The sequence below is a fragment of the Gallus gallus genome, chromosome Z (genome assembly GCF_016699485.2).
Source record: "Gallus gallus isolate bGalGal1 chromosome Z, bGalGal1.mat.broiler.GRCg7b, whole genome shotgun sequence".
Lineage (NCBI taxonomy): Eukaryota > Metazoa > Chordata > Aves > Galliformes > Phasianidae > Gallus > Gallus gallus.
This window is the reverse complement of record NC_052572.1, coordinates 26,901,920-26,929,101: the sequence shown is the minus strand read 5'-3', so window position 1 is coordinate 26,929,101 and position 27,182 is coordinate 26,901,920. Positions and strand designations below refer to the sequence as shown.

Below are 27,182 nucleotides of genomic sequence, written 5' to 3'. Positions count from 1 at the left end.
CTAGATCAAAGGTTAATTGAGGCAATTCTGCTATGGAAGATAAGGATGGTGAGAAGTACAGAACAGCTTTGTCCTTTACGAATGAAATTCATGAATGCCTATCATATCTTAGACATCTCTTACTGTCTGATCTATTACTAGAATTTTTAGAGGCACAAACTTGCTTTGGGAACCTGAGAGATCAATGAACAAAGAAGAATGAACAGAACTTTGTCATTTCCTAAGCAGATGTTGCTCACCTAATCCAAGATTTCTTACTGTTCTCAGGATACTTTTGCTCATTATATACACTGCATCAGAGAGGACAATAATATTAAAGTTCTAATCATAGCTTGCTAATCAACATCATCCAAACGATATCCTTAGGGACAACTTGCATCTAAAGTACTTTTCTATCCAGTGTTAACACTGTAAATGCCTCTACCTCATCATCACTTTTTCTGATTTGCAGCAGCAGAACCTGTTCCCTTTGTCATCTTACAGTAACTGCCAGACTGTTTATTAAAGATTATGGCACATACAAAACCACACTTCTTGGTGCTGTGGCTGTGCAGTGAGATAAGAAGGTGTACTGCGCCACTCCATCAGGGAAAATAAGAGTTAAGTCTATATACACTACACAAATACTGGTATAGACCACCTGACAGACCATTTGCACTTCATACCCCAGACAGTTTACTAGCAATGTCAGCCAACAGATCTCCTTCAGTACTGAATTATACTAAAGAGTCAAACTCATTAATTTAATACTTCTCCTGCCAAAGTGGTAGTTGTTTATACTACAGATTTGAAGTTACCGATCCTGTTAATGACGTCTGTGAGTGACAATGTCATGTCAGAATCTATCTTCATCTCAGACTATTAAGAGCAATGCATTAAGAACACACTATACAATTTACAAAATACAAAGTTGCTTCCAAAACTTTATACAGTGTTGATTTGGATTTGGCATGCAAACACTGAGTTACCACCACTGCTGTATTTTAAACTTTGGCAGCTTTTTTCTAACAAAGACATCGATTTGAGAAGAAACAGAAAACCACCGATGCTGGTGCTGCTTCAAGTACATTTCAGAGTCTAGCAATATTACTTAAGTATGAACAGCTACTAATAACCTCCTAATTTTCATCAGACTCTGAAATATGCTTATGCTATTTGCAGTATTAAAAAAGCTTCCTATAATTACACAGCCTTTTTATTCAATAGCTCTGTAATTCTTCCCCCTTCCCCTCCTTTCTACATACTTGCACACACCCTTATATTGCATTATTTGAAAAATATAACAGTAATAAACTATTACACAGCTATATTTTATTTTCAAGGTATAAATCTAGCCAACTGCAGCTTGCTCACACAGTCTATTAAACAAGAATGCCACAGAAAACCTTCAAGCTTTTGTTTGATGTAATTAATTACTGAGAATCACTTAAGGTCATGAAAAAAAAAAAGGAACAACAAAGCACTAAGGGCATGAAATATGCAACAGACAGAAGAGGAATGCCTGATTTTGTCTACGCAGATCAATAACAGCTTATTCTGTTGTACCATTTTTACAGAACCTCCTTTCACAAGGACTATTATCTTCTGCTCTTTACCTATATTGTAAAATCACTTGATACTTTCTGACAGTCATGGGCTGTGTCACTGGTACAAATGGAGCAAATTATTAATAATTAATCATTATTAAAGCAATATTCAGATTTCAATCCCCACCCTCACTTTTATAATTAGAAAAAAATAACAACAACTAGAACTACTGCATGCGCAGTAAAAAAATCACTTATGGTTGCCTGGCAACCAGCAGAATACATGCTGAAGGGAAGAAGGATCAGAATAAATTATGAGAGCTGACTGCGCAACAACCAAGGCTGACAGCTCACTGCATCAGTCCTATTTGCTCACATGCAAATACATAAATGGTAAGCAAGCTAAAACTCATTAAGAGATATTACTAATTTTTTACAAGATTTTTGCTTAGACAGTATTTGTGCTCAATGTTTCCAATTTTACCTTGAAATTGTGTACAATGTGTGCATAAGTGCATACTTCCACTCACTTGGTAGTATTATTGTTAGTAGAATTAAATGCAGGAACAACTAGGCTTAATTCATGCACATCTGGTTTTGTTCCCCTTTTCCCTGGCAGTATGGGGCCAGAAGCAAGCTGCGACCCACCTATCAAACCACTTTCTGTTTAGGATTCAAAAGGGAGAGACAATTACAAAGACGAAGATGTATGATGCTCTCATATTTCTAGCAAATCTCACACTTCTTTGTTAACACTGAAATCCAATGTAGAGTGGTTAGAATGAATGCTGACAACCAGAAACACAGTATACAAATTTACAGCTCCTATGTGAGTGAAACTCAAAATGATGTTTGCTAAACAAACAAATAGTCAAATCGTAACATTTGTGTGTGTGAAGAATTTAAAGAAAATATAAGAAGAACCACTTTACTATGTTCAACTTCAAAGACTAATCCACATAGGTAGAGAGATTATTCATTTCTGTTAAAAGTTTTTAGTGATTCATCTTTTTTGAAACTGACTACAGTAATAAATGGTGGACCTGTCCCAATCATTGAAATTGAAACGAGTACAAATAGTAACTCCTATTTCTGCGATATACTCAAAGCTATATACACAAAGCCATATACTCTATAGCTTTGGCTTGACTATAAATAAGAATTATTTCCTTTGCATGTTTGAATATTTAAAGAGTACTAGTTGGCATACTTAATTAACAGTTAGATCAGCAATGGCTAATTACATTACTCACTGTATTACAATAGTTAAAAACTGTCAACCTGAGAAAACTGCTGGAAAAAGTTTGAAAGAAAAATTCATTTCACGTACAGAGAAAAACACTCTCTCCCAGAGCTATGCTCTATCAAAATTAGAATACTATGGTCACCAATTTGTACATTTTACTTTTAAAGAGGCAGTGATTATAATACAAGGAATCACAGACAGATGAAACCTCTTGCACAAGCAGGAAACATGGGTAGGACACAACTCCAGCCTCCAATTTTCTTACCAGTTTTATTAAATGCGGTTAACAGCCACCCACTACAAGGTAAAGGCTTAGTGAAGCTAGCAGGCACAGCATTTAAGTCCTTGCTCTAGCTAAGCCTGATGAGCAGTGAGGAGTTGGATCACAAATGCAAATCACTGCCTGTAATTGACCTGATAAGGTCATGGGGCTCTTAAGTATAATCTTTCTATCTAAACAAAGGTAATGCAAAGCAGCATGTGCACCAAAAAGGAACCTAAACTGTAAACTCTGATGCAAGGCAGAAGTGGACAGCAGATTTGTATGGATGCTGAAGGATTATGAGGTGTGAAGTAGCATTCTTTTTCTCCGCTTAATTAAGCAACAATCAAGAAAGTAAACCAACACTCACAGCTTGTCTTCCTCTACAATAATTAAACAAACAAACAATCTTCAAAGGAAGAAAGACGGTTTTTGAAAGTAAGCATTCATGTGCATGATGCAGTCAGTTGGCTCAAGCATTTGGTATGCAAATTCCTTAGTCAGAAAATAAACTTCTCTCTCCAGTAAAACGGTTCTTCCCTTTAAAAGACTAAAGTATTTCAAATGGACAACCAGATTATCTGTGCTTTCCAAAAATACAACATACATATTACACATTATTCTCTATACTATGCAATCCTATGGGCATTCCTAATTTTAGAGGGAACAGAAGACAAATTCAAATCATCAGAACGAGAAATGAGTGACAGTAATTTGGGTTGATGCACTCTCTTCTAAATAGGTGATTTATACAGCAAGATTAAAATGAGGTACCAAGTTGTAAAGGTGTCAAAATACTACTGGAAGTCAAGAAGTAATTTCAACAAAATATCAAACTAAAATACACTGAAATTTATTTCACATAGAGCCTGTAAAGGTAGTGTATACATTTTACATTGGAGGATCAGGATCAATGTGCTTCCAGGTCCTTGAATCTAGGAGCCTAGGAATAAACGATCATATGAATGTTTTTAATCAAGGAATACATCCTAAATCTAGATAGGTATTCTTGCTCCACTATTCCCTAAAGAAGGATGTTCCAGAACTCTTTTTAGTTACTAACTTGAATGCATTCTTGACTGTTTACATTCACATAACCTTGTGATCACCATTTTGTATTCTATTTATTTCTACATTCTCCCAGCGTTCATGCTTTCTGTGTTTCTCAGGTGAATTTACTGAAAACAACCATCTTCCCCTCTCAGACTGTGCTGTATGAAGATAAATAAAAACTTGTTTCCTCTTGCAAGACTCCCCCATCGCAGTTATCACTTAACTAGCTATTTACACTAGTTTATACTTAAACTAATCTTCCTTATTCAAGGAAGGTATTCCATAAGAAACATTAACTTTATCACATATAATGACATCTGTATTTCCTTGTCCATACTGGCAATAGTGTTACCTGTGCTAAACGCTAGTTTAGCACAGAGTTCTTTGAGTATTTCATTGCCCTGTAATTTTCCTATCTACACTCTCACTATCCCCTTAAACTATCCCTTTGTCTTCAGAGCCAATATCACTATCCTTATTGAGAGCTAGTTAAATAAGCATACATTTAATTTTGCAGGCCACAGAGCATCTGTCCTATGAAGAAAGGATGAGGGAGCTGCAGTTGCTTAGCTTGGAGAAGAGAAGGCTCCAGGGAGACCACACTGCAGCCCTTCAGTACTTGAACTCAGTTTATAAGTAGGAGGGAGACTGACAGTTTGCACAGGCTGACAGTGATAGGTCAAGAGGAAAAGGCTTTAAACTAAAAGAAGGAGATTTAGTTTAGATGTTAGAGGGAAATTCTTTACTCAGGGAGTGGTGAGGCACTGGGCCAGAGACACTGTGGATGTTCCATCCCTGAAGGTGTCCAAGGCCAGGATGGATGGGGCCCTGGACAGCTTGATCTAGTGGGTGGCAATGCTGTCCATGGCATAGGACTGGAACTGGATGTACTTTGAGGCACCTTCCAGCCTAAGCCAGTCTATGATTCTATGTTTGTTTTTTTTTTACTGTGTCATCCTCACTGCACACTACATCTTTCCTTGTTCCTTTTTTAATAATATAAATCAAGAAATGTTTTCCAGAATGTTCAATATTACCTGCAAGCTTTAACCCACTTCTGGGAATTCTCACTTCTTTTTCTCAAAAAGACAATTTTGAAAAACTTTCAGACTTCATCATTTTTTCTAGAAACAGCCTTTATTCTTCCTCTCTTTCATCCACCTAAAGTATCAGCCTTTTCCCAGAAGACTATCCTTCACTTTAATATTAACATTTCATAATACTTTTACCTTAGCAAATTCAGATCTCATCCACATTAAAACCTTAATTACTGAGCTGTTTTACTTAATTTATCAAACCCTACTCCTTCCTCCATTTGCCCATTTAATTTACAATGAAGAAACCAGATTTAATCCAAAGTTATTCTCCACAGCTGTATTCCATCTGAACGGATGATGCAAAAAGTTGGAAAAGCTGGAGTAAGAAAAGACAACATAATGCAAAATCTTTTAAGACTGTTTCTCTGTCATACCCTTACTTAGGACATTCTTCCTTGAAGTTAGAGGATTCTGACCATCTTTCTATGTTGTTTTCCCTTCACTGAAAATTTATTCTTCACTCTAAACCATTACAGATGAAATTTAGATTATAAGTAGGTTTCACTTATAGTAGAGAAGAGAAAAATGCTGTGCATCTGTACTTCTGCTCTGTTACAGCTGGTAACATATTTTATCCTTCAATACTCAAAGCTGAGTAATAGAGCAGAGGTAAAATTTAAGAATGTAACACTGACTTCAATACACATTTTTACATCTCCACAGCACTTACTCCACAGTTCCACAAATCCAGGTATGGCTATTTGTTTCAGCAATACGTAAGATAAATGCTTATCAACACAAAGAAGAGCCTAAAGAACATCATCTAAGAGTGGAATCTGAAGCACAGCGGCCTGAACGGAGGTAGTAGCACGAATTTGATGAAGTCCCCAACAGTTCTTGATACAAAGCGTCCAAACAGAGCCGAAGTGCTTAACAGTGCTTAAGAACTTTTAACAGTGCTTAAGAACTCATTTTATCCATCTTCACTATTTGCTTTATTAAATGGGAAATACCTCCATGAGGATGTGACCTCAATGCCAACTTCAACTGGCTTGCACAGAGTTCTTTAACAGGGTTTTACAACTAGTTGGATACCTACCTCTGAATTTTGTATTCAAAAGAATCATATGCTGCATTCCTCAACACCGAATACATGTTTTAAATGCTGCTAATTTGTCTGTGTAATCTCTCTTTGACCTTGTTTTAATAACTGCAGCTCAAACTGCTGGTTAGTAAAGCGTAGATTCCCCAGGCTGGATGAGGCTTTGAGCAACCTGGTCTAGAGGGAGGTGTCCCTGCCTATAGCTGGTGGACTGGAACTAGATGATCTTAAATGTCCCTTCCAACACAAACCATTCTATGATTCTATGATTATTGTTGGTATTGTAGATTTTAGATCTCCTAGACATTAACGACCCATTCTATTTTGTTTCAAACTTCTAGAATAAACAAGGAAAACAGTATACTTCTCACAAAATGCTTATAACAGAACTCAAATAAAGGATAACAATTAAGAAACTATTTGGAGATTCCTTCTTCACATTAACATTAACCAGAACCTCCACAAAAATAAATAAATAAATAAATAAATAAAATCAACTACAACCCTATATGTGTGTGAGCTCTTCTCAAATGCAGAGAAACAAGGGAGAAAGCATAGATATTTTAGTAGTTTGGGAACTCCTCTGCATAATTTATCCCACTGAGGAGGCATTTTTAAATCCTGTCAGACTAGAGCTCCATGTACATTTTACAGTTGGAACCACTTCTCTTACAGAATTGAAAGATGTGCTCCTAGGACGGTGACTGGCACGCCTTTTCTCTACAAGTAGCACAGTTACTTGTATGGCAGCAATCAGGAAACAAACTTCCTGGGGCACAAGAAACAGACACAGTCTTTTACTTACCGAGTAACTATCAGTTACTATCAGTAACTATCCCCAGCAACACCTTTATGTTACACTGGAGGCTCGCAGAAGTAACATGCTTGACTGAGAGGTAGAAGCTCCCATCAGAAGCACGTCAACTAGGAAAAAGTTCCAGGATGGGGAGCCAAACTACAAGAAATTCTTCCTTATTATTCCCCGATTACTAGTCCTGAAATTTAAACCCTTTTCAGCTTCTCTGTTAAAAAGTCTACGATCTATGCCTATGATCTATGCAAGATCACAGACACATAGAATGGTTTGGGTTGGAAGGGACCTTTAAGATCACGTAGTTGCAGTCCCCCTGCTATAGGCAGGGACACCTCCCCCTAGATCAAGTTGGTCAAAGCCCCATCCAACCTGGCCTTGAATGCTTCCAGGGAGGGGGCATCCACAATCTCACTGGGCAACCTGTTCCAGTGTCTCACTACCCTCACAGAAAGAATTCCTTCCTGATATCTAGTGTAAATCTACCGTCTTCTGGTTTAAATACATTTTCCCTCATCCTGTTGCTACACACCCTTATAAACAGCGAATCCCCAGCTTTCCTGTAGGCCCCCTTCAGGTACTGAAAGGCTGCTACAAGGTTGTCCCGAAGCTGCCTTTTCTCCAAGCTGATAGCTCCAACTCTCTCAGCCTGTCCTCATTAGAGAGGTGCTCCAGCCCTCAGATCACCTTCATGGCCCTCCTCTGGACCTGATTCAACAGCTCCACGTCCTTCTTGTGCTGGGGGCCCCAGAACTGCACACAGTACTCCAGGTGGGGACTCATGAGAAGCCGGTCATGCTTCCCTTGATGCAACCCAGGACACAACTGGCCTTCTGGGCTGCAAGCACACATTGCCAGCTCATTTTGAGTCTTTCATGAGATGAGTATACTAACGATGAATATACTGAGTTTGTAGTCAGCTTCCTGCTCATCCTGTTCACTGCTGTGAATCCTCCTCTTATACAGCAAACTTTGACAAGTACTTTAGAGAGTCCACAGATCACAAAATGATTCACTTCAACAGTTAATGTGCCAAAGAAGTCAGGCTCTGTATCCTTCACTAGATACTACCTAAGGTAACTTTCTGCAGCCATATCTAGAACAGAAGCTGCAGAAAGGAAGAAGTGCAACCTGCCATTTGAAGTCAAAAACTCTGACAGTTTCACGGAATCACAGAATCACTCAGGTAGGAAAAGACCTTAAGGACCATTGAGTCCCACCACAACCTAACCATACTACCCTAACAACCCTCTGCGAAATCATGTCCCTGAGCACCACATCCAGACGGTTTTTAAACACATCCAGGGATGGTGACTCAACCACCTCCCTGGGGAGCCTATTCCAGTGCTTAACAACCCTGTCTGTAAAGATGTTTTTCCTGATACCCAACCTAAACTTACCCTGGTGCAACTTGAGGCCATTTCCCCTCATTCTGTCACCTGTCACCAGTGAGAAGACACCAACCGTGCTCTCACTGTAAGCACCTTTCAGATATTGGAAGAGAGCAATAAGGTTTCCCCTCAGTCTCCTTTTCTCCAGACTAAACAGCCCCAGTTACTCCAGTTGTTCCTCGTAGGGCATATTCTCCAAGTCCTTCACAAGCTTTGTTGCCCTTCTTTGGACCTGCTCCAGCACCTCAATGTCCTTTCTGTACTGTGGTGACCAAAACTGAACACAGTACTCAAGGTAAGGCCTCAACAATGCCAAGTACAGGAGCAGGATTACTTCCCTAGTCCTGCTCACCACACCATTCCTGATACAAGCCAGGATGCCATTGGCCTTCTTGGCCATCTGGGCACACTGCTGGCTGACATTCAGCTGACTGTCCATCAGTACACCAAGGTCCTTTTCCATCAGGCAGCTTTACAGCCGCTCCTCCCCAAGCCTGTAGGGTTGCCTCGGGTTGTTGTAATCAAAATGCAGGACCCAACACTTGGCCCTCTTGAAACTTACACAATTTGCCTTGGCCCATCGATCCAGTCTATCCAGGTCCTCTGGAGTGCCCCTAGGGTTGTGTTCAAAGAGTTTCCTTACATGCAAAAGTTGTACTGCCACACTGGTGTGGGTCATCTAATGTAAACACTTCACAATTGTCTCTGAATGCATTTTATACTAATTTAGCTAAGAACAGTCTTTATATGATGCATGTAATTCAACGTATGGCTAAGAAAGGATATATAAACAAAAAGGCTATACTAAGTTTTGGGAGATAGAAGCAGAGTTCAAAACCACAACTTCCTGAAACCAATCTGATTCAAAGGTGCTATTAACTAACAACTTCTTAATTTCCTTCTTCCGAAGCAAAGATGATTTTCAGTTTGAAAATCTGCCAAATAAAAAATCTCCAAGTCATATTTTGGTTTAGAACCTACATTTCTTCCTAAGGTTAAGCTATTTATTATTTTATGATGCTGAAATGGTTTGATGACCAGGTTTCTACCTCATCTGCATACAACATATTATTCCCAGTATTTCTACAGTTTTTCCTTCGGTAGTTCAAGAGCTCACAGTACTACCCCTATATATTTTGTGTAATCTAACATGTCATGGGGAAAACTTGCAGTAAAAAATCCATATTAACGGTTAATTAATTCAAATACATATTTGAAGAGATATTAATACAGGGTGCACCATTCATTAAAGGAAAATCCTTCTCAAGCTGCATGTTCTGAAGTACGCCTCCTAAGCAGGATGACTTCATTTCTAAGAAGAACACAATGCTTTTTTTTTTTTTTTTAATTATTATTTTATTTTAACAACTTCCTATGAGGTGGCTCTTCAAAATTTAAACTCTCTACATTAAACTCTCTACACTCCATATACACTGGAACAGGTTGCCCAGAGAAGTTGTAGACACTCCATCCCTGGAGGCATTCAAGACAAGGCTGGATGTGGCTCTGGGCAGCCTGGTCTAGTGGTTGGCCATCCCGCTCACAGCAGGGGGGTTGAAATTATTTGATCTTTGAAGGCCTTTTCAACTCCAGACACTCTATGATTCTATGATTCTATATCAGTCTGTGATTAAGGAAGACTTCCAGGATCAAGCCCTAAGAGAAATTACTGTTCAGAAACACTGTGTAAGCAATTCATTCTGAAGACTGAAAATAAGACTGAAGGACAAGAGGGTGAGGTGAAAAGAGAGAGAGAGAATGCTCACCTGTCTTTGTAGTTTATCACTGTATCAATGATGGCATTCATTTGTTTCGTCAGTTTGGGTGGGTTAGGTGATAATTTCTCTGCAGGAGGTCTGCCTCTTCTTTTCTTTGCTTTCTCTCCATCCTCCTTCCCAGAATCCTTATCCACATTTCTTCGTCTCTTCCGCTTTTTAAGCCGGACTTCCTCTTCCATTTCTTCCAAATTGCCGTCTTCGATTGCCTGAAAGTCATGGATTCAAAAAGTACAATTTTAAAACAACGGATGTATTGCAAAAAGAAATAACAAACTATATTTTAAAACATAAGTGCAACCCCAAAGGATGCAGACAATGCAACTCTAAATATTCAGTTTAATTATATGAAAAGTTTCCTTGTACAAAAAGAGTTCAACAAAAAACTGAGTTGCTGGCAAAGACACACTACACACTAAATTGTTCTAAAAATCCTCCTAACAAATAAATATTTATCTGAACCTTAAATTTCACACCATGTCACAGTTTCACAGAAAATGAGGGCCTGTGGTACTGTCAGTAAGTATACAGGAAACAGTTGTTTGTTACATCAGTGGCAGTTCTTGATTATTTAGTTGCATGCAGAACAGAATTTTACGTTGCCTGATTTCAAACAGGACAATCTACATTACACTCTGCTCCCAAAACCAGATCACACACAGTTCTTTGTTCACACAAACAATGCACAGCTAACTTACGCAGTAACAATAAAAATCAGATTCTCTTCCAAATAGTTTAAGTGACTTACAAATCATCTAAGCATTGAAGCCAACTATTAAGTATATAATTTTCTTCTACAATGGTATCTAAGAAGAGAGCCAGAAAAACTGACAATACAGTGCTCTGCAGTAAAAAGCACTCATAACACGGGATGCAAAAAAAAAAAAAAAAAAAAAAAAAAAAAAAAGAAAGAAAAAAGAAAAGAAAAAAGAAGGAAAAAAAGAAGCACCACCACACAATCACAAACAATGAACACCAGTTTCCATTACCTGGATGTATGCTTTTAATCAGACCCAGCAGCACCATGCAGAGAGATTAAAAAAAAAATTGCTAACAAAAAACCCCCACCAAAAAAAACAAAAAAAACAACCTAGAGAAAAAAAGGAATCTGTTCACAGAATGACTAACTGATCCATGTGATAAACCAAGAAGCTGAACTTTTCTTGCTTTGGGAAAGACCCCCCTTCCCACTCCAAAAAAAAAAAAAAAAAAAGGAAAAAAAGGAAGAAAAAACCTAGGTCATAAAGGAACTAGAATTAAAAAGAAAAAAAAAAAAAAAGAAAAGAATCTTAAAACTAGTCTTTCAGATTAATGCTTTCTCAGAACGTAACCATTGTTGATATTTGTCCTTTTTGCCTCTCAATATTGCCTGGAGTACATGCAAATGCTAATCAATCCTTTCTCGAAGCTGAAAGAACTCTAATCATAAGGCAATTACCTTCATTTTTCCACAGCACCAAACATGGCTAATATTTATGATCATGTGAGCATAACAATCTATATGAAAAGAGTGATTACAGCCCAGACATAATTTCTTTCAATTGTGTACAATGTCTCTTGAAAAACGTTTTGTGAACAAAACCTGGTGCGCAACACAGAACAACCTGGCATGTTAAAAACACCAGTGGGATTTCAAAATCTGTTTCCTATGCATTCTCCAATGTGCAAATCCACAGAACAAACACGAACACAGAATCCTGAGGGACAGCCTGAAACTAGGCCTTAATAATGAAAAGACAATTTACATCATGCTTTCACAGCACTCAGATAACCATTATGAAGGAGGCTTGAGATCTGATGAGTTAGGAAGAAAAAAGAATGAAAAAAAAATCTGCACACAAATTCATTAATATTCATTTGGCTAAAGCAGGACACCCACTATAAACCACTGCAGCTAACAAAGATAAAGAAATTTCTCTGCATATCTTGGAAGCTAGAAATGCTAATAATAAATACAGCATGCAAGGCTGTCAATAGTTAATGTCATTGCTCTCCTTAAGCACTCAGTTGTACATAGAATTACAGAGAGCACCGACTTCTGATGTGTTAAACACCTACACATGCCTGTGATGTAGTTCTACTGAATCTTCAAGACAGCAATGAAAAAGGATATTTACCTTACCACTATCAGCAGGCCGGCTATCGGAAATCACAGTTAGTGGGGATAAAATTAACAAGCCAGCAAAGCAGCGAGCTGCTAGTCTCTTCATCAGCTGATCAGGAAAAAAAAGAGAGCTGGGGAAAGGCTATGTTTTCATATACAAGTAATTTTATTTTACTGAAAATTTAATACTGAAAGGATTGTGGATACTCAAATCTGCTGTTTCATTCTACCTACCACAAGGCCTGAAGCCTTCCTCCTTCAGCCTGCTTTAATATTGACAACTACTTATCGTATTTTTCCCTTCATTATTCTAGCCATCCAAATTAGATTTTTAGTTGAGCAGTTATTTATTCCTGCTAGTAATTCAACTGCAATGGCAAAATTAAACAATTTCACATATGATTCTAAATCTACATTCGGTTGCATGCATTTTAAAGAGGTATTTATCACAGAAAATGTATTCCTACTGCTCTGCAGTGAGCAGATCAGGTTTTGGATGCTGAAACTGATAAAATGCTATTGTAATTGACAAGAAGTTAAAAACAAACAAGTCATCATTTTGTTAACTTTGGTATAATTTTGTTGTCTTCCAGAAAATTGGCATTTGCTCAATTACAATGATCTGTGTTTTTGTTTCCTTGTTAAATGTTCTGCTCCCAAAAAATAAGCGTTACCATCCCCTCAGAGTGTACAGCCATGTTATTTCATAACTCTACATATAGTTCTTGTTTAGAGTATACAACACTTTGACAAAAAAAAAATCATGACAAAGAGAGAAGGAAAAATAAAGGTATGTTTTCTTTAAACACTACTCATTTAGCAGTGAAGTAAAAACTCAAAATAAAAATAAAACCCAAGGAAAATAACTCTTACGCTTCTATTTTTAAAATTAGTGACAAGCAGGTAGTAAACTAATTGTTAGCATACCACAGGCCTGCAAATGAACGGTAAAATTTCTCTACTTACACCAATTGATTATTATACTCAGCTTTCAAAATTTACGTGCATGTATGTACACTCAGACAGTTCTTCTTAACTTACGGCTTAATTTACAATTTCTTTTGACAGCACTTGCAAACTAATGTGGAAACACAAGCAGCTCAAAAATGTTGTTAGTGTGACAACTAATTAATATTGGTCCCTAAACAGTGAAGCTACATTTTGGATATAAATTGTAGTATTTAAAACAAAACTTAAAGCTTATGAGTTATGCTGCCCTAGATGAGGCTTAAAACCCACAAAAAATCTAGTATGAGCAAAGGTGCTAATGACCTATGTATGTGCTTACTCATGTGCATATACAACAAAATATCTATTAAACTAATCCATCTCATTGAACTCATATCTATAAAAGACTACTGTTCTAGGACAGGAGCGCCACACCAAAGAGAATGCCCTTCCAAACCTTTAGTTTCATAATAACGGTACAAATCCCAGATGCAAATCTCCAGTTCTTGGCAGATGATGCGTTGTGCAAGAGAGCACACACATCTGCCATGCTCATGTGCCTCTGGATTGATGAGGTGAGCAGTGAGAGAGTCAAGGAAAACAGTACACAAATAAAACTTCAACAACTTCCTTCTCTTAAGGAAACAAAACAAACGAGTACAATAGCCCGATGCCTTTATTTTGAAAGAAAGCTGTGATGCTGTGAAAATTTAATAGAGTCCAATTTTGCAAAGGATTGGACACCTCATCAAAGGCAGAGAAGCAGTCACTGGAAATGTCATGACTCATTTTAAGTCTACTAGTGACAAAACTTCTGAGCTTTTCTGAATCTTATTGCTGTATCCCAGTCCACGTAGACAAAACTATTTCCTTTCTCAATAGCTAAAACCATTAAAGTTTCTTGGGGCATCATAATTGTAAGAAAGAGTATATTGGCCATAAATTACAAAGTCAAACCTCCTTTATCTGAAATAGAAACCCACACAAACACAAACATTTGATTTTTTGGAAGCCAAGCAGAAGGTGCTTCTTAGACAATCAACATTCCTAGTGCTGCTTGCAACTACGTTTTCTTCTTTGTAAATGAAACTTACTAAATCTTAGCTGTTTTGAGATGGAAGCACCTAGTAAATCTGGATACTATGCTATAAGAGTCCCACAGAACATATCAAAATGGAAACTAATTTGTACCCCCATTAGAAGAATAGGGCATTAAAGAAGCAGTGTTAGCTACACAGTTAGATTCTTGAAAACATGACACATTGTGGAACACATTTTCAACTAATACTTACAGACCCAAGCAAACATGAAGATCTACAGCACTGTTTTGTTTTGTGACTATCTTCCACAAGTCAAGCACCATATAGGTCTCAGATCAGTGAACTCAGATCTCTGAACTCATTTTACAGGAATCAAACAACCTGAATGTAGTCATACAGTCAATCAGTGGAGGTTCTGAGTATAGTATCAGATTTGGTATGTCTCTAATGTTCACATTACACAAAATTGCAAGACAGTTATTTATCCTTTGATATAACTACGTTATGACTAAGCTAAAGCATACTGAAAGCCATTGCTATTACTTGCAGTCAAAGACACCAAACACACAAAAGGAACTGAAAATATGGTAGGGAGACATGATAAATCTACTTGATGATAAAAATGTGTTGAAAATCCTGAAAAAATAAACAAACAGGAAAAGTCTGTTGGCTTTTAAATTCCCTAAGCACAAATGCTAGCACAGCTATGCAAACTTTTCAAAAGTTTGAGCTTTTCCAGGGACAGCAAATAACATGCACTTGTGGTTTAACCCAGCAGCAGCTCAGCAACAAACAGCATTTGCTCACACCACCTCAGCTCACAGTGGGATGGGGGAGGGAATCAAAAAAAAAAAAAAAAAAAAAAAAAAGTAGTACTCACAGGTTAAAATAGAAACTATTTACTAAGACAGAAAAGAAAAAAAGAGAGAGAAATGACTATAATGATAACAATATAAATGTGTATCTACAAAAAAGTGACGTACAGTGCACCTGCTCACCTTACGTCAGTCCCAGAGCAGCAGTTGCCCCCCACGCTTCTCAGTTTTGTGGTTTTTTTACATGATGCCATGTAGTATAGAATATCCCTTTGGCCTGTTTAGGTCAGCTGCCCTGGTTCTGTCCCTTCCCCGCTTCTTGCGCCCCCCTAGCCCTCGCTGGCAGGACAGTATGAAGAGCTTAAAAACTGAAACTTCCTTGGCTCTGTGTAGCACTGATCAGCAACAGCTGAAACATCGATGCGTTATCAACAATACTTTTCTCCTAAAGCCAAAACAGCATTATATCAGACACTGTGAAGACAATCAACCATGTCCCAGTTGAAATCAGGACAGCACTGTTCTGACAACTGACCAAGAGAAACTAAACTTAAAGGCTGTATGGACTTAACAACAACAAAAAAACCTATCAAAAATGCAGCTATTAACAAGAAGCTAGTGCTTTACAAAATGAAGTTCCGATTTAACAATTTTGAAGAGAAGAAAGAAGTGAAAGAACTGTACAAAAGGCTAAGGTGTCAAAAGCACTAAAATGTCACTTCTGTGCTGGTACCTATCATTTTCTCTCTTCAGAATAATCTAAATCCTGCACTGATATTCCAAAACAAACTCCACTTTTTTCCTTCTATGCTCTATTTGAAATCCTGTCAATTTTATATTTTTTCCCAGTTTGTGCCTGACAGTTGATGAAGACTTCGATTTTCAAACCTGAAATTTGTCTTCCACGAAGATCTCTTCAAAATCCAGTTCTGTTTAGTTTCTCAATGCTGACATTCCTGATACCTGACTATGTTATGGCTTCCACACATCAGAATTATCTGCTGGCTCTTCAGAGGAAGTCCTCTTTCTCTGTAACTAGATTGCTCTCACTGTATTACAGCATAGAGATCAGTATATTGATGATAATCATTATGAAGAATAAAAACTATACCACATTTCACAATTGGATAAAAGGGCATAGATCAAATGTGCAATGACAAAATATTTGGAGATAAAAATAGGACTGGAAAAGTTATTTTAACTGAATTTCGGATAACACCGCACAGAGAATTTCCACTCTGACTTTGCTAGGTCTAAACTAAAGCACCATATAAATTCAAATCTGCCCAAGGCAAAGAATTAGTAAATGCTTCTAGTGTTTATTTATTTTCACTGATGACTCATTCTACTACAGATAAGGAAGATTCCAAAAACTCTCCATCCAACACAAGTGAGAAATAGAAGAACTTTTTTTCTTAAAAAACATAAACAAAATGCTATTATTACAATAAACAAAATGCTATTATTACAAAAACACAGACTTGTAATAAAAAGTCTTCTCAGATATGCTGGACTTCCACAAAATAAGGAACTCTAACTTTTCAGCCAATGTTTACATGTCAGAGTCTGCCTGTTCACGTTACTGAAAGCTGCCTCTTTTTGAGAAGTAGGAGAAAGCTGTTTTCTGTTTTGCATTTAAAAATTGTAAACAGTTGCTTAATTATTTGCACAGAAACTCCACGTGTATGCTTTTAATTAGAAATTAAGGGTAACAATAAGGCAAATTATAGAAAAAAAAATCCTTGCATTTGATTTTAAAGACTGATGTGAAATAGAAGCCTGACCTATGTAATTCGAGTACATTCTCACCTTTAAAAAAGTTGCCTCATCCAAAATTTTAAAAAAGTATCTATATAAAATTTTGCACAAATAATGCTTTTATCCTCTGTATTTTGTTTTTGGTCTAGTATAAACACTTGTATCTTATTGTATAATAATTATCTGTAATATGATAATTACTAAGTAAAGTATCACACAGAGACAGCGCTGATAAAGTTCCTCCCTGTTATAGCAAACTATACTGACACAAACGTAAGTTCCAGTGTTGGGAAGGAACTGAGTGATAAAAAGGAATGGTTGAATTAGTTATATTGTAATGACTGTGAATACGCCTTTTTGGGTCAAACAGAGCACTGAGAATAAAAACATTTACTGCATTAAGACAGTACATGGCAAAACAGCATCATCTTTATCCTCTAGTCTACATCTACTCAACCACAATCTCTTGTGGACTTCTGCAGGCTTTCAAAAATAAGTGAGACTTATTCCTCCCATTTAAAATACATGTGTACTTTATGTCTTAATAAATAGGTTTAATTTGAAGAAACAGCCTGTTGCTCAAGCCAACCTCATCCAAAGAAAGAAAAAAAATAAAGGAATTGAAAAAAAAATTATATGCCAAAAATTATTGTTACCAACCTCTTAGTCTACCACTGAAACACTTACTTTGGTTTGGTTTGTTGTCATTTTTAGTTTCTTTTTTAAATCTTCTCTCTGTCCTTCCGAAAATCTAAATCACCTACCAAACAATACTTGTTCATTTTAGCATAGTCTGGAAATGCTCCGATTCAAAAATAGATGATTGGAAGCCAGCACATAACAGACAGGAAACACTGCACATAGGTCACTCCAAAAGTAATGCTTCCTATTTTCATGGAAAATACAACAAATACAAAGCACACAATAATACTATTTGATTGAGCAAATTCTTAGCTACAAAACACTATTTTTCAACACAGTCACCACCATTAGGTATGCATTTTCATCAGCAATGAACAAGAGGCTGTATGCCATGCACGTAACAATCCGCACCAGTGAAGGTGACCCACTGTTACCACTGCTGAAATGCACCACCACTGCCTCACTGTGCTTGTATCCACTGGCTGGTCCCCATAAACATTCAAGCAAGTGTCGATGAATGTCAATGGATGCAACCTTTTCCAGATGGAGGAATTCAGTGACACACCTTTGCTTAATATGCACTTCCGTGACACATTCTGTCAGAGTGGCCCTCTGCTGCCACCTGTCACACGGTAATAACATGTAACAGAATACTGGTGCGGAAGTTCAACATCTACTGCCATAACACCAACATCTGCCTCTGACATTGATGGTCAACATAATAAAACAGGAGGCATTGCTTTCGCGGCTGCGCACACATGTGAACATTGTTACATGATAAATATAATTCTGAAGGGTTTGTTAAAAGCTGCTCTGAACTGCGTGGTAATCTGTGTATTTCAGATTGTTTAGAACCTTATAGTATATTGATAAAGAAATTAGAAGAAAAATGCACAAATGGAACAAGATGACATAATTCAAGACATACACAGCAAGAATACCATCTATGAAAATACTATAGGAAATTTATGAGGAAAAGAAGATTGTTTACAGACTAACTGTTGTAAATAAGTAAAATTAATGTGATTGAAGCTATCTTTTAAGACTGATTTAATTGAAGTACTAAAAGTTACAGCTGTAATTTCAAATAGAAAAGAAAAACAAACCAGGAATTGACTATGATCAAGACTCAGTATGTGTTCTTTGAAGGGTAATACTGTCTTTAGATGTGTCTTCATTTACTTCCACATATCAGATATTACTATAGAACTATCTAGCCTGGAAAAAAAAACGTAATTTTTTCTAAACGTAATTATTTTCTTAAACTGTCAGGAAAAAAAAATATCAGTTTCCAGATTTATATACTTGAAGATAATATTTAACTGATGAAATGCCATTTTAGGCATCTCAATTGTACTTTGTTCATTTACTCTTCCTTAAGATTTATAAATAGCACTATGAAGTTGTTATACTTATTCTTCTTTAATTGAACCGGTCCTGACTCCTTGAAGTTTCCCTTGCCAAAAAATAACAACATCTAAACCCAGATTGAAGAATTTTAAGAATCTCTCAACAAGCCTGATAATGAAGGTAAAGTTTCTGAAATAAAATGCATAAGCAAGAAATGTAAGAAAACTTCTGACAGGAATTTGCATAGGAAGCATCTTGTTTCACACTAATTACAAAAAGGCAAAAGTCAGAAATAGGGTTCTGACTGCTAACAAGTCTTCCTTGCTACTTGCTGCAGTCTTTCTGCTTGTGTGTCATCTATTACATACAACTTTCACCAGCAGAGAAAAATAGTTAAAGGAAAATACATGTTTCCTGGCTTCTGATTCACAGGTAATTCATCTTCAAGAAAAATCTAACAAGACTGAGATATGTCATTTTTTCCCTTTTATTATCTTGTTCATATGACAGAGATGCATACGTTTGTTTCACAAAATTCTGGAGTGTTTCGGGACTGTTCATTTTACTGAGAAATACTGAAAGGAGAAGAGCTTTCTTCCTTTTTTTTTTTTTTTTTTTTTAATTGTACTGGTATCTTTTCTCTAACTTAATTGGAATTCTGAATCAGGCCAACTTATTTTTAGCAGTATAGATGATAGCACATTAAGAAAGGTATCATGCAACCATCACTACTATGGTTTTTAGAGGTTTTCTTGTTTTATTTTGTTTTTTAACTTGACCAAGTATGTTATGTCTCACAGGAGAGGGGGCAAAGAAAGTTAGCCGCATTAGAAACTTACTCTCTTAGGTGTGTGGCAAGGTCAGGTCACTTTTCCTAAATTCCATTAAAACAACAAGCACTGAAATAAACAGAGAGTATAACACTTTTGTGTCCTACAATATGAGATGTTCTGTTTTCCTTGGCCTCTCAGATTTTTAGAAAAATGAATAAAACAGGTATTTATACCTTGGCTCTACTAAGTGTTTCACTTCCAGATCCCTTGTTCTGTAGTCTAAAATAAATCTTTTACTGGTAAAATATTTTATTATTCCCTGAGACTTTTGTTTCTTTCCTTTTCAATAATTTGTTAAAACACCTCATTAATTAGTTAAGAACTTAAGAACAAAGTTTAAGACAATTCAGTAGTATCTCTGGTAATGACTATGCTCCTTTCATTGCCTGCAGACAAATCTCTGAGAGGGAAACAGGCTGCAAGTTAAAAGGACACTCAACAGTAAAAACCGGAAGATTCCCAAATAAAGGAATTAAACAATATTCCAAGGATTTATTCTCTCCCAGTCAGACAAGACAGTTTCATCTACAGGGGAATCATGAACTCAAAACTCAATCAGAAATACATTTATATGATCACTAATAAATGGTTCAGTATGATGGCTTCTGTTCACAGCCCTAAGACAAGTATTTCCTGTTGCTGTTCACCCTGTCTTTATATAGTAATGTAGACTACTTGTTTCTTTTCATCATAAAATGTTCATTTATTTTTCTTCTTTGAATAGAAGATATGGATATTTCATGTATATTTATATAAAAGATATTCTTTTCCTCTGGAAAAAGGTAGGATATCATTACTTGCAATGTTAATTGCCCTGGCAGACTGGCAGTGTGGATAACTGTTATGCTGATATGCTTAGTATTTAAACGGAGATCTGTAATATTTTTCTTCATAAAAAAAATTCTCAAATTCAATTCTTCAGAATGGTAACTGCATGGTGAATTTTTAGTTTGTTTTTAAAAACTTTTCTGGGGTCAACCTCCCCTCATTTAAAGAGCATTGCTCACCTTTTATTCTGAGACCTACGAATTAAATCAGGAAAATACCTGGTATAATAACAGGGTTTACAGCCTCTACAGATGTGCCCTTTGTGTGGACACCTCCCTCTCTGCTTCTCATGAAAAAGCTATAGATCACACTGAGGTCATTTCCCATCCCTCTACTCCCTAAGATGAACAAGTCAGCTACCCTCAGCCATCCCCCATACATCTTGCCCTCAAGTCCTGTAACCATTTTCTTGCTCTCCTTGGGACACATGTTAACATTTTTATACCCATCTTATATTGTAGAGACTAAAACAGCACATAGTACTCAAGGAGAGGCTGCATCAGTGCAGAGTACAGTCGGACAATCACTTTTTCTGACCAGACAATTATGCTGTGCACAATGAGCCCCAGGATACAGTTGGGCCTTTTGGATTTTGCCTATCTGCAGGAGGTAAACAAGACAGTGCTCACTTTGGACTCAAACATGCTTCTCTGGCCAACAAATAAAGCTATTTCAAATCAATTACACAACAAAAGAACAGAACTTTATTCATGTCACCTAGTCAGAAGTTAAACTGAACAAGAAGAAGAATGCAGATATTTAGTCTCAGAGTAAGACAGAGTCAGATATGACTGACAAAAAACATGAGAACTAGATAATCTGTAATTGTCAGGCAAGAGCTGCCTTGAAGCCTCTGCCTAAATCAATGCTATTAGAATGAAGATGAGTACAGAGTGAGTGTTCCAGATGGCAAAGAATATGCTTAAAAGGAAAGTGCCCCTTGATCAGCAGGTGAAATGCACTATTTCAGGGTCTCTCAAAAAAAATCCACTGATTCTTGAAGCTCATTCTAAGCAAGGCCAACCTTAAAGGAGCGCTCATGAGACTCAAGGAAATCTGCCCACAGATCCAGTATTTTGCAGGCCTGACAGAAACAGTGCAGTGATAGAACCTCCCAGAGCATAATACACTTCCACAATATACATGCCTTCTAAGACCAGGAGGCAAACTCCTCCTTCCTGTTTTTAGGGGATGTGGTTGTCATGCCAACAGTTAAAGAACAGCAAGCTGCAGCGACAGCTAGTGATGACGCCTGTTTGCACTTACAGTTTCCCTGGAAGGCTGTTACTTAATTACAGGTAGATCAGGGCAGCAGCATAGTCTCACTTGACACTGTCTATGTCCACACTTACTGCTTCTGTTATTATCTTGTCTCTTGCTTCCAAACTCAGGTGCTTGACCTCTTGACAAGGACAGAGCTGACATAGTTAGACAGTATACATGCATGCACACAGGCCTTGAGTTATTATCTTTCCTTTAGGGATCTACTATGATGCGTATATTTATGAAGCTGGGACCTTAACTAGAATATTCAGCATATAGTATATCAGCAGAGGAATCAGAGTCTAGCTGAAAAGCAGCAGATAGTTGAACTCCACAGTATAAAGTGTGTCTGCTGATTGAGGCAAAACTACTCAGAAAAAAGATGAAGTAAGCCTCCCAAGACAAATCCAGGCAAAGAGGCAGGTGAGTACTGGATATCGATACTCTTGAACTGACTTATTATTCAGAAATGTTAAGTTTCCTTCTGCAAAGGCCAATGAAGAGGATAGATATAAAGTTATAATAGCAGCTACAGGAAGAAAAAAAAAAAAAAGAAAGGTATCCCTTGCTCCTAGTAAATAGACTGCTCAGAGAAGCTGCGGATGCCCCATCTCTGTAGTCACGTAAGGCCAGATTGGGTAGGGCCCTGGGCAGTCTGATCCGGTGGGTGGCAGTCATGCCCACAGTAAGGGGATTGGAGCTCAAGGGTGTTTAAGGACCTTTTCAACCTAAGCCATTCTATGATTCTATGAATATATATATATTTCTTTTTTTGTAATGCTGAAATAAATATAGAATTATTTATAGTTATCTGTGGAGAGTAAGCATGAAACATAGGTAAAAGGCTGTCTATGAATTCCGTAACTAGAATTTATTATCACTTCTGGGTTTTTTTCACAATTTGCTGCACTTAAGTTAACATAAAATGATTAATTTAATATTTCCTTGCAGTACACGGAATTCTCATACAATTTTTTTCTTACAAGTTACAGTGGCAAAACCACAGGGTACAAATCTGCTATCTACAGCAATTTTATTTAAAGATTACCCAGAAAATGTTGTACAAGATTATTGTATCTTTTTTTTACAACCTTCTTGGGCTTTTAATTCAGAAAAAGTAAAAAAATTATATTCTTGAAAAAGACAAATGATGGTGGTAGGAAGACAAGGAATGTAAGAAAGAACACTGTTTTCCTCACATACACGATGGAAAATCTTAGAAAAAACTGATTTAGATTTTCAGTATCCACTCAACAGAAAGGACTTTTTATTCTGAACAAGCACAGAGTTGTGCATATATCTGATTCCTGTGAATACAGTCTGAAAAACAGTAGCAGTTCCTACAGTTGCATTTATTTCAATATATTCTCAAAATATGCTCTCTTAAATCATGTAGACTAATTTTGTGCACAGTATGTTAGCATTAGTATGTTTTAGAAATCATAATGTTACCAGATTTGCTGGTTCTGAAAATACTTAACCTTCTTAGCAACCCTATTACTACCATTCTGAAAAGGCATATGGATTAGAATTCACTGTACGTGTATTTTGCCAAAAATGGCAAGATTCCCCAAATACAACAAAGCCACAGAAACTCTCTTTAAGGTCTTGAATTCTAGTAACATCACTTATAAAGATTTTTTTTGCCTCAACAGAGCCAAGACTTGTGAAAGGAAAAGCATGAGGAAAAGAAGACTTCTGTGAAAGCTTCCAAGTAATTAGAAGGATTAAATTAAGCTACTTAATAAATAGATAGATAGAGCGCAGCTGCAAATGCTGAATAGCAGCTATAAGTAGACCTTACCTATTTCCATTGTGCAACTTCGTAGTTTTCAATGTAAAAATGAATAAAGAAATGAACAACAAACAAATAAATTTCATCTTTAAAACAAAGAGTTATCCTACCCGCAGCCACTGTTTCTCTGTGAGAGCATCACTGTAGTCCACATCCCTACGTTGACGGGATCCTCTTCCAAATATCTTTTCTTCCTCTTCTTCACACGTGAGCCTTTCAACTTCAGCATCATCCTTAATAATCCACGATGGCAACTCATCCTCCTCCATCAAGCGGGGCTTGCGCTTGGGGTTTCTGGCATCTTCTCTACGACGGTCCATGTCCATACGCTGAAATGGTAGATGGGAAAGGATAAAACAGTTGTAAAGGCAACTAAAATAAATCATTGGAATTCCTGCCATGTAAAAATACTTGAAACTTTAAACCAAGTTCTTCGCAAGTACTTCTCTTCCTCTACCCCAATACTTGTAAAATGCAGCTATACAAAGAAGTAGTTACATTTTACAGTTGATTTTCCATCAAGTTCACTACTCCATAGCTAGTGTATACTGAAGTAACTGCACAGGATCCAGGTAAGACAATGTGGATTACAAAAAGAGGGGAGGTATCCATTAAAAAGCTCTATTTTTTTTCCACACAAGTTTTATGGTTTCTATATATTCATAAATGTGATTTGCAAATACTATTAATTCTTTTACAACATCCTCATAAGATGTTATTATTACATAACTAAAAAGAATAATTGAAAACATACTACTTTTGTGATTGTGAGTATCAGAGAAAGTAAATGTAAAAGCTGATGCTGGAAAAAAGGAATCGAGAGAGATAATTAAGAATTCAAAGAAAAGATGATTCAATGCCAGAAATCCAACCAGCTTCAACAAAAAATTTTTACTTCTGCTGTATTAAGGAAAAATGAAAACACATACGATAAAAATCAGGCAAGATTAAGTAAAGTGTTAAGAATACTAAAAGGGTAATGTAGTGTTAAGACTTTAAGATGGACTTTAATTAATCACAGAAATTAATTTCAAGTATGGTGACCAATTACCTCATAAAATAGATATGGATACTCAGGATACATTCTCAGGTGAATGAGGTGGTTTATGGTTCTCCCAGGAAAGTATCCATTTCTCTGTATTGACTAAATGCTGACCTAGGCTCATATGCTCCCATGAATCTCATTTAGGTTATTTAACTAGCTCAAATAAGATAGTAAGTATAGCCTTTTCAAATACACCTTAAAATAAAACCCAGCCTACTCAGTTTAAAAACGCTGATTTATACAGTCAACTGCTGCCACAATGTCATTTTGCCAGAAAAGGTAACCCTTGTTAAAGCACATTATGAAGCGATGACAATGATTGCAGAGATCACATTGAAATACTCTGAATTTTGCATACATTTTTTATTACAAGATGAAAAATCAGAAGTGTCATCATTTGCACTGAATGCAGAAGTAGGACATGCTGGAGCTATCTGGAGTTTTTACCTACATATGTGGAGCCACCAAAAGCCATGGGAACACAATCTGCTTGTATGTACACTCTCTGCATGCATAGCTAAATGCCCTGTGAATGCTACAGGATTAATGTCAAAGAATACTTCTAATCTGAAAATGACAAAAGAATAGATTCTTGAGAAACCTGTCAGTTTGCTCTCTCATCTATTGTTTTGAAACTCCTTATTTCAGATTAAAGAAATAAGTATTTGATTTAAACAAGCAAAATATGTTTTTGCACCTTTAAGCCTAGTTAAATGAACAAACCAAAACACATTTTTTCTTGGATATCACAGTTCACTGAATTCTTATCACATCTGCACAGAAGGAATAAGGCTACCTGGGTATCACTGAGGTAAGGAAAATATAAATCTAACTTCATGATCTTATATGACTACCTAAGGCCTAAGAGATTAGTAAAAATAACACAAACAAACCTGACTACCAAACTTGGTTTTTAGACTTTCATCTTAGAACTGAACAGTTTAATAATAAATGAAAATCTTTCTTAGAGATTAACATTTAACTTCAATGTTTTCACCTTAAATAGTTTCAAATCCCTGGTTGTCAAAGCCTTTTACCTCTGCATCTTCAAATTTCTATTACCTACTACCAGCTCTTTATTGTCCCTCAAAAATTTTTGGATAAATTAACATGAAAAACACAGAGCATACAGTGTTAAAACTAACTCCATTCTAGGCAGCTCAACTGTTTTATTGAATTGCTGTTCACCTTCAAACTTAACCAAAAGAGACAGACTTGCAGAATTTCCCTGCAAACGGTCATAAATAATTGTCAGCTATTCTGACCCATGGATTAGTTCTTTCCTTCTGGATCTGATGGAGGAGTACTAAGTTACTGTTTCCAGCATCAAATCTTCTTTGACAGAACTCAGGTTACTTCTTTTTTGACCTGATTTCTGATATAGTAGTGCTTATATTGACATTTTGTACACTCACTTAGTGAGGGCAGCTATAGTTGCAGCAGAAATTCTAGAATATGTGTGCAAAACAGGCTGTCATGGAGAACACAAAAGACATCAGCCAGTAACTGGGCTGAAATTACTTCTTTCAAGTTTTGGATAAAATGTCTGTGTTTGGATTCTGTCATGCAAATCTTCTTAGTCCTTGACAGAAAGCTTAAAAAGACAAATGTCTATAAGCACTCCCTTTCCACCCTTTGAAGATTTCAGCTCCTCTAAAACAACACTGAACAAAACTTAGCAGAAAAGGACAAGATAGGTGATTCTGCAGTGACTAAATGCACCACCACGTGGGGGATTTGGCCTTTGCCAATTGTGCATTTGAAGAATTGTAAGTTGGATAAGAACAGCCCTTGCACACTTGTGTAAGTAATGGTCTCTTAATGAATATCTGGGCAGACAGCAAGAAATTAATAACATGTGATCCTGTAAATGTCATTTCTCTAGATAGCACTTTCTGATACAATTTCATTCGAGCCCATGAGTGTCTACTATCAGTCTACTAATTTACTGTCTTGCTCAGTCCCTGTAGTTGTCTTTGTCAGTATCACAGCACAAAAGTGAAAAAAGTTCTAAAAATAAAAGCATGCTGTACAACTAGTAAGCCAAACAGAGACTATCAGTTTTAGATTGTCTAAATTTCTTAGGTCATGCCACAGTCTTCCTCCAGACTGGCACTGCTGCACTACTGATTGCAAGGATCTCTGAAGTCTTTCTGTCTTGTGAGGAACTCTGTGTTTAGGTAGCCTGCTCTCCTGTCCTCACATAAACAATGCAAGTAAATAAAGCCATTCCTACAACAAAGTTTTCCAACGCTGCATATGATCATATCATCCTCACCATAAAGAGATCAAATTCCTCTTCACGTCGAGCAATCATCTGATTCAGAGTCTCATCATCAGGAACTTCATCTTCTTCCTGGTCACAAAGATGGATAATGGTATCAGAAACAAGCTTTCATGTTCAACGTAAAGTAACAGTATGCATCAGGTCAGCATTGCACCAAGCCTCCTTCTGTGAGGACACGTGAAAAATTCAAACCAAAACTAAAACTTCTAACATGATCAGCAATTCAGAAGTAACACGAAGTAGACAAAATTGGAGACAATTGGGACTTATT

The 27,182-nt window shown here is 36.8% G+C and overlaps 1 protein-coding gene across 19 annotated transcripts in view; it reads right to left on the bottom strand.

Annotated features, from left to right (window-relative positions):
• Positions 1–27,182, bottom strand: part of SMARCA2 (SWI/SNF related, matrix associated, actin dependent regulator of chromatin, subfamily a, member 2) — a 110,659-nt gene that overhangs the window by 9,443 nt on the left and 74,034 nt on the right. For 17 of the 19 annotated variants that reach the window (XM_046905259.1, XM_046905256.1, XM_046905253.1 and 14 more), the window contains 3 exons: positions 26,903–26,980; positions 23,690–23,908; positions 10,195–10,412 (listed from right to left, as the gene is read on the bottom strand). In XM_046905259.1, coding sequence (XP_046761215.1) covers positions 10,195–10,412; positions 23,690–23,908; positions 26,903–26,980 — 515 coding nt within the window. Of the gene's footprint in view, positions 1–10,194; positions 10,413–11,641; positions 12,426–23,689; positions 23,909–26,902; positions 26,981–27,182 lie in introns of those variants that run through there. The other 2 variants (XM_015280074.3, XM_046905262.1) reach the window with 2 other exon arrangements.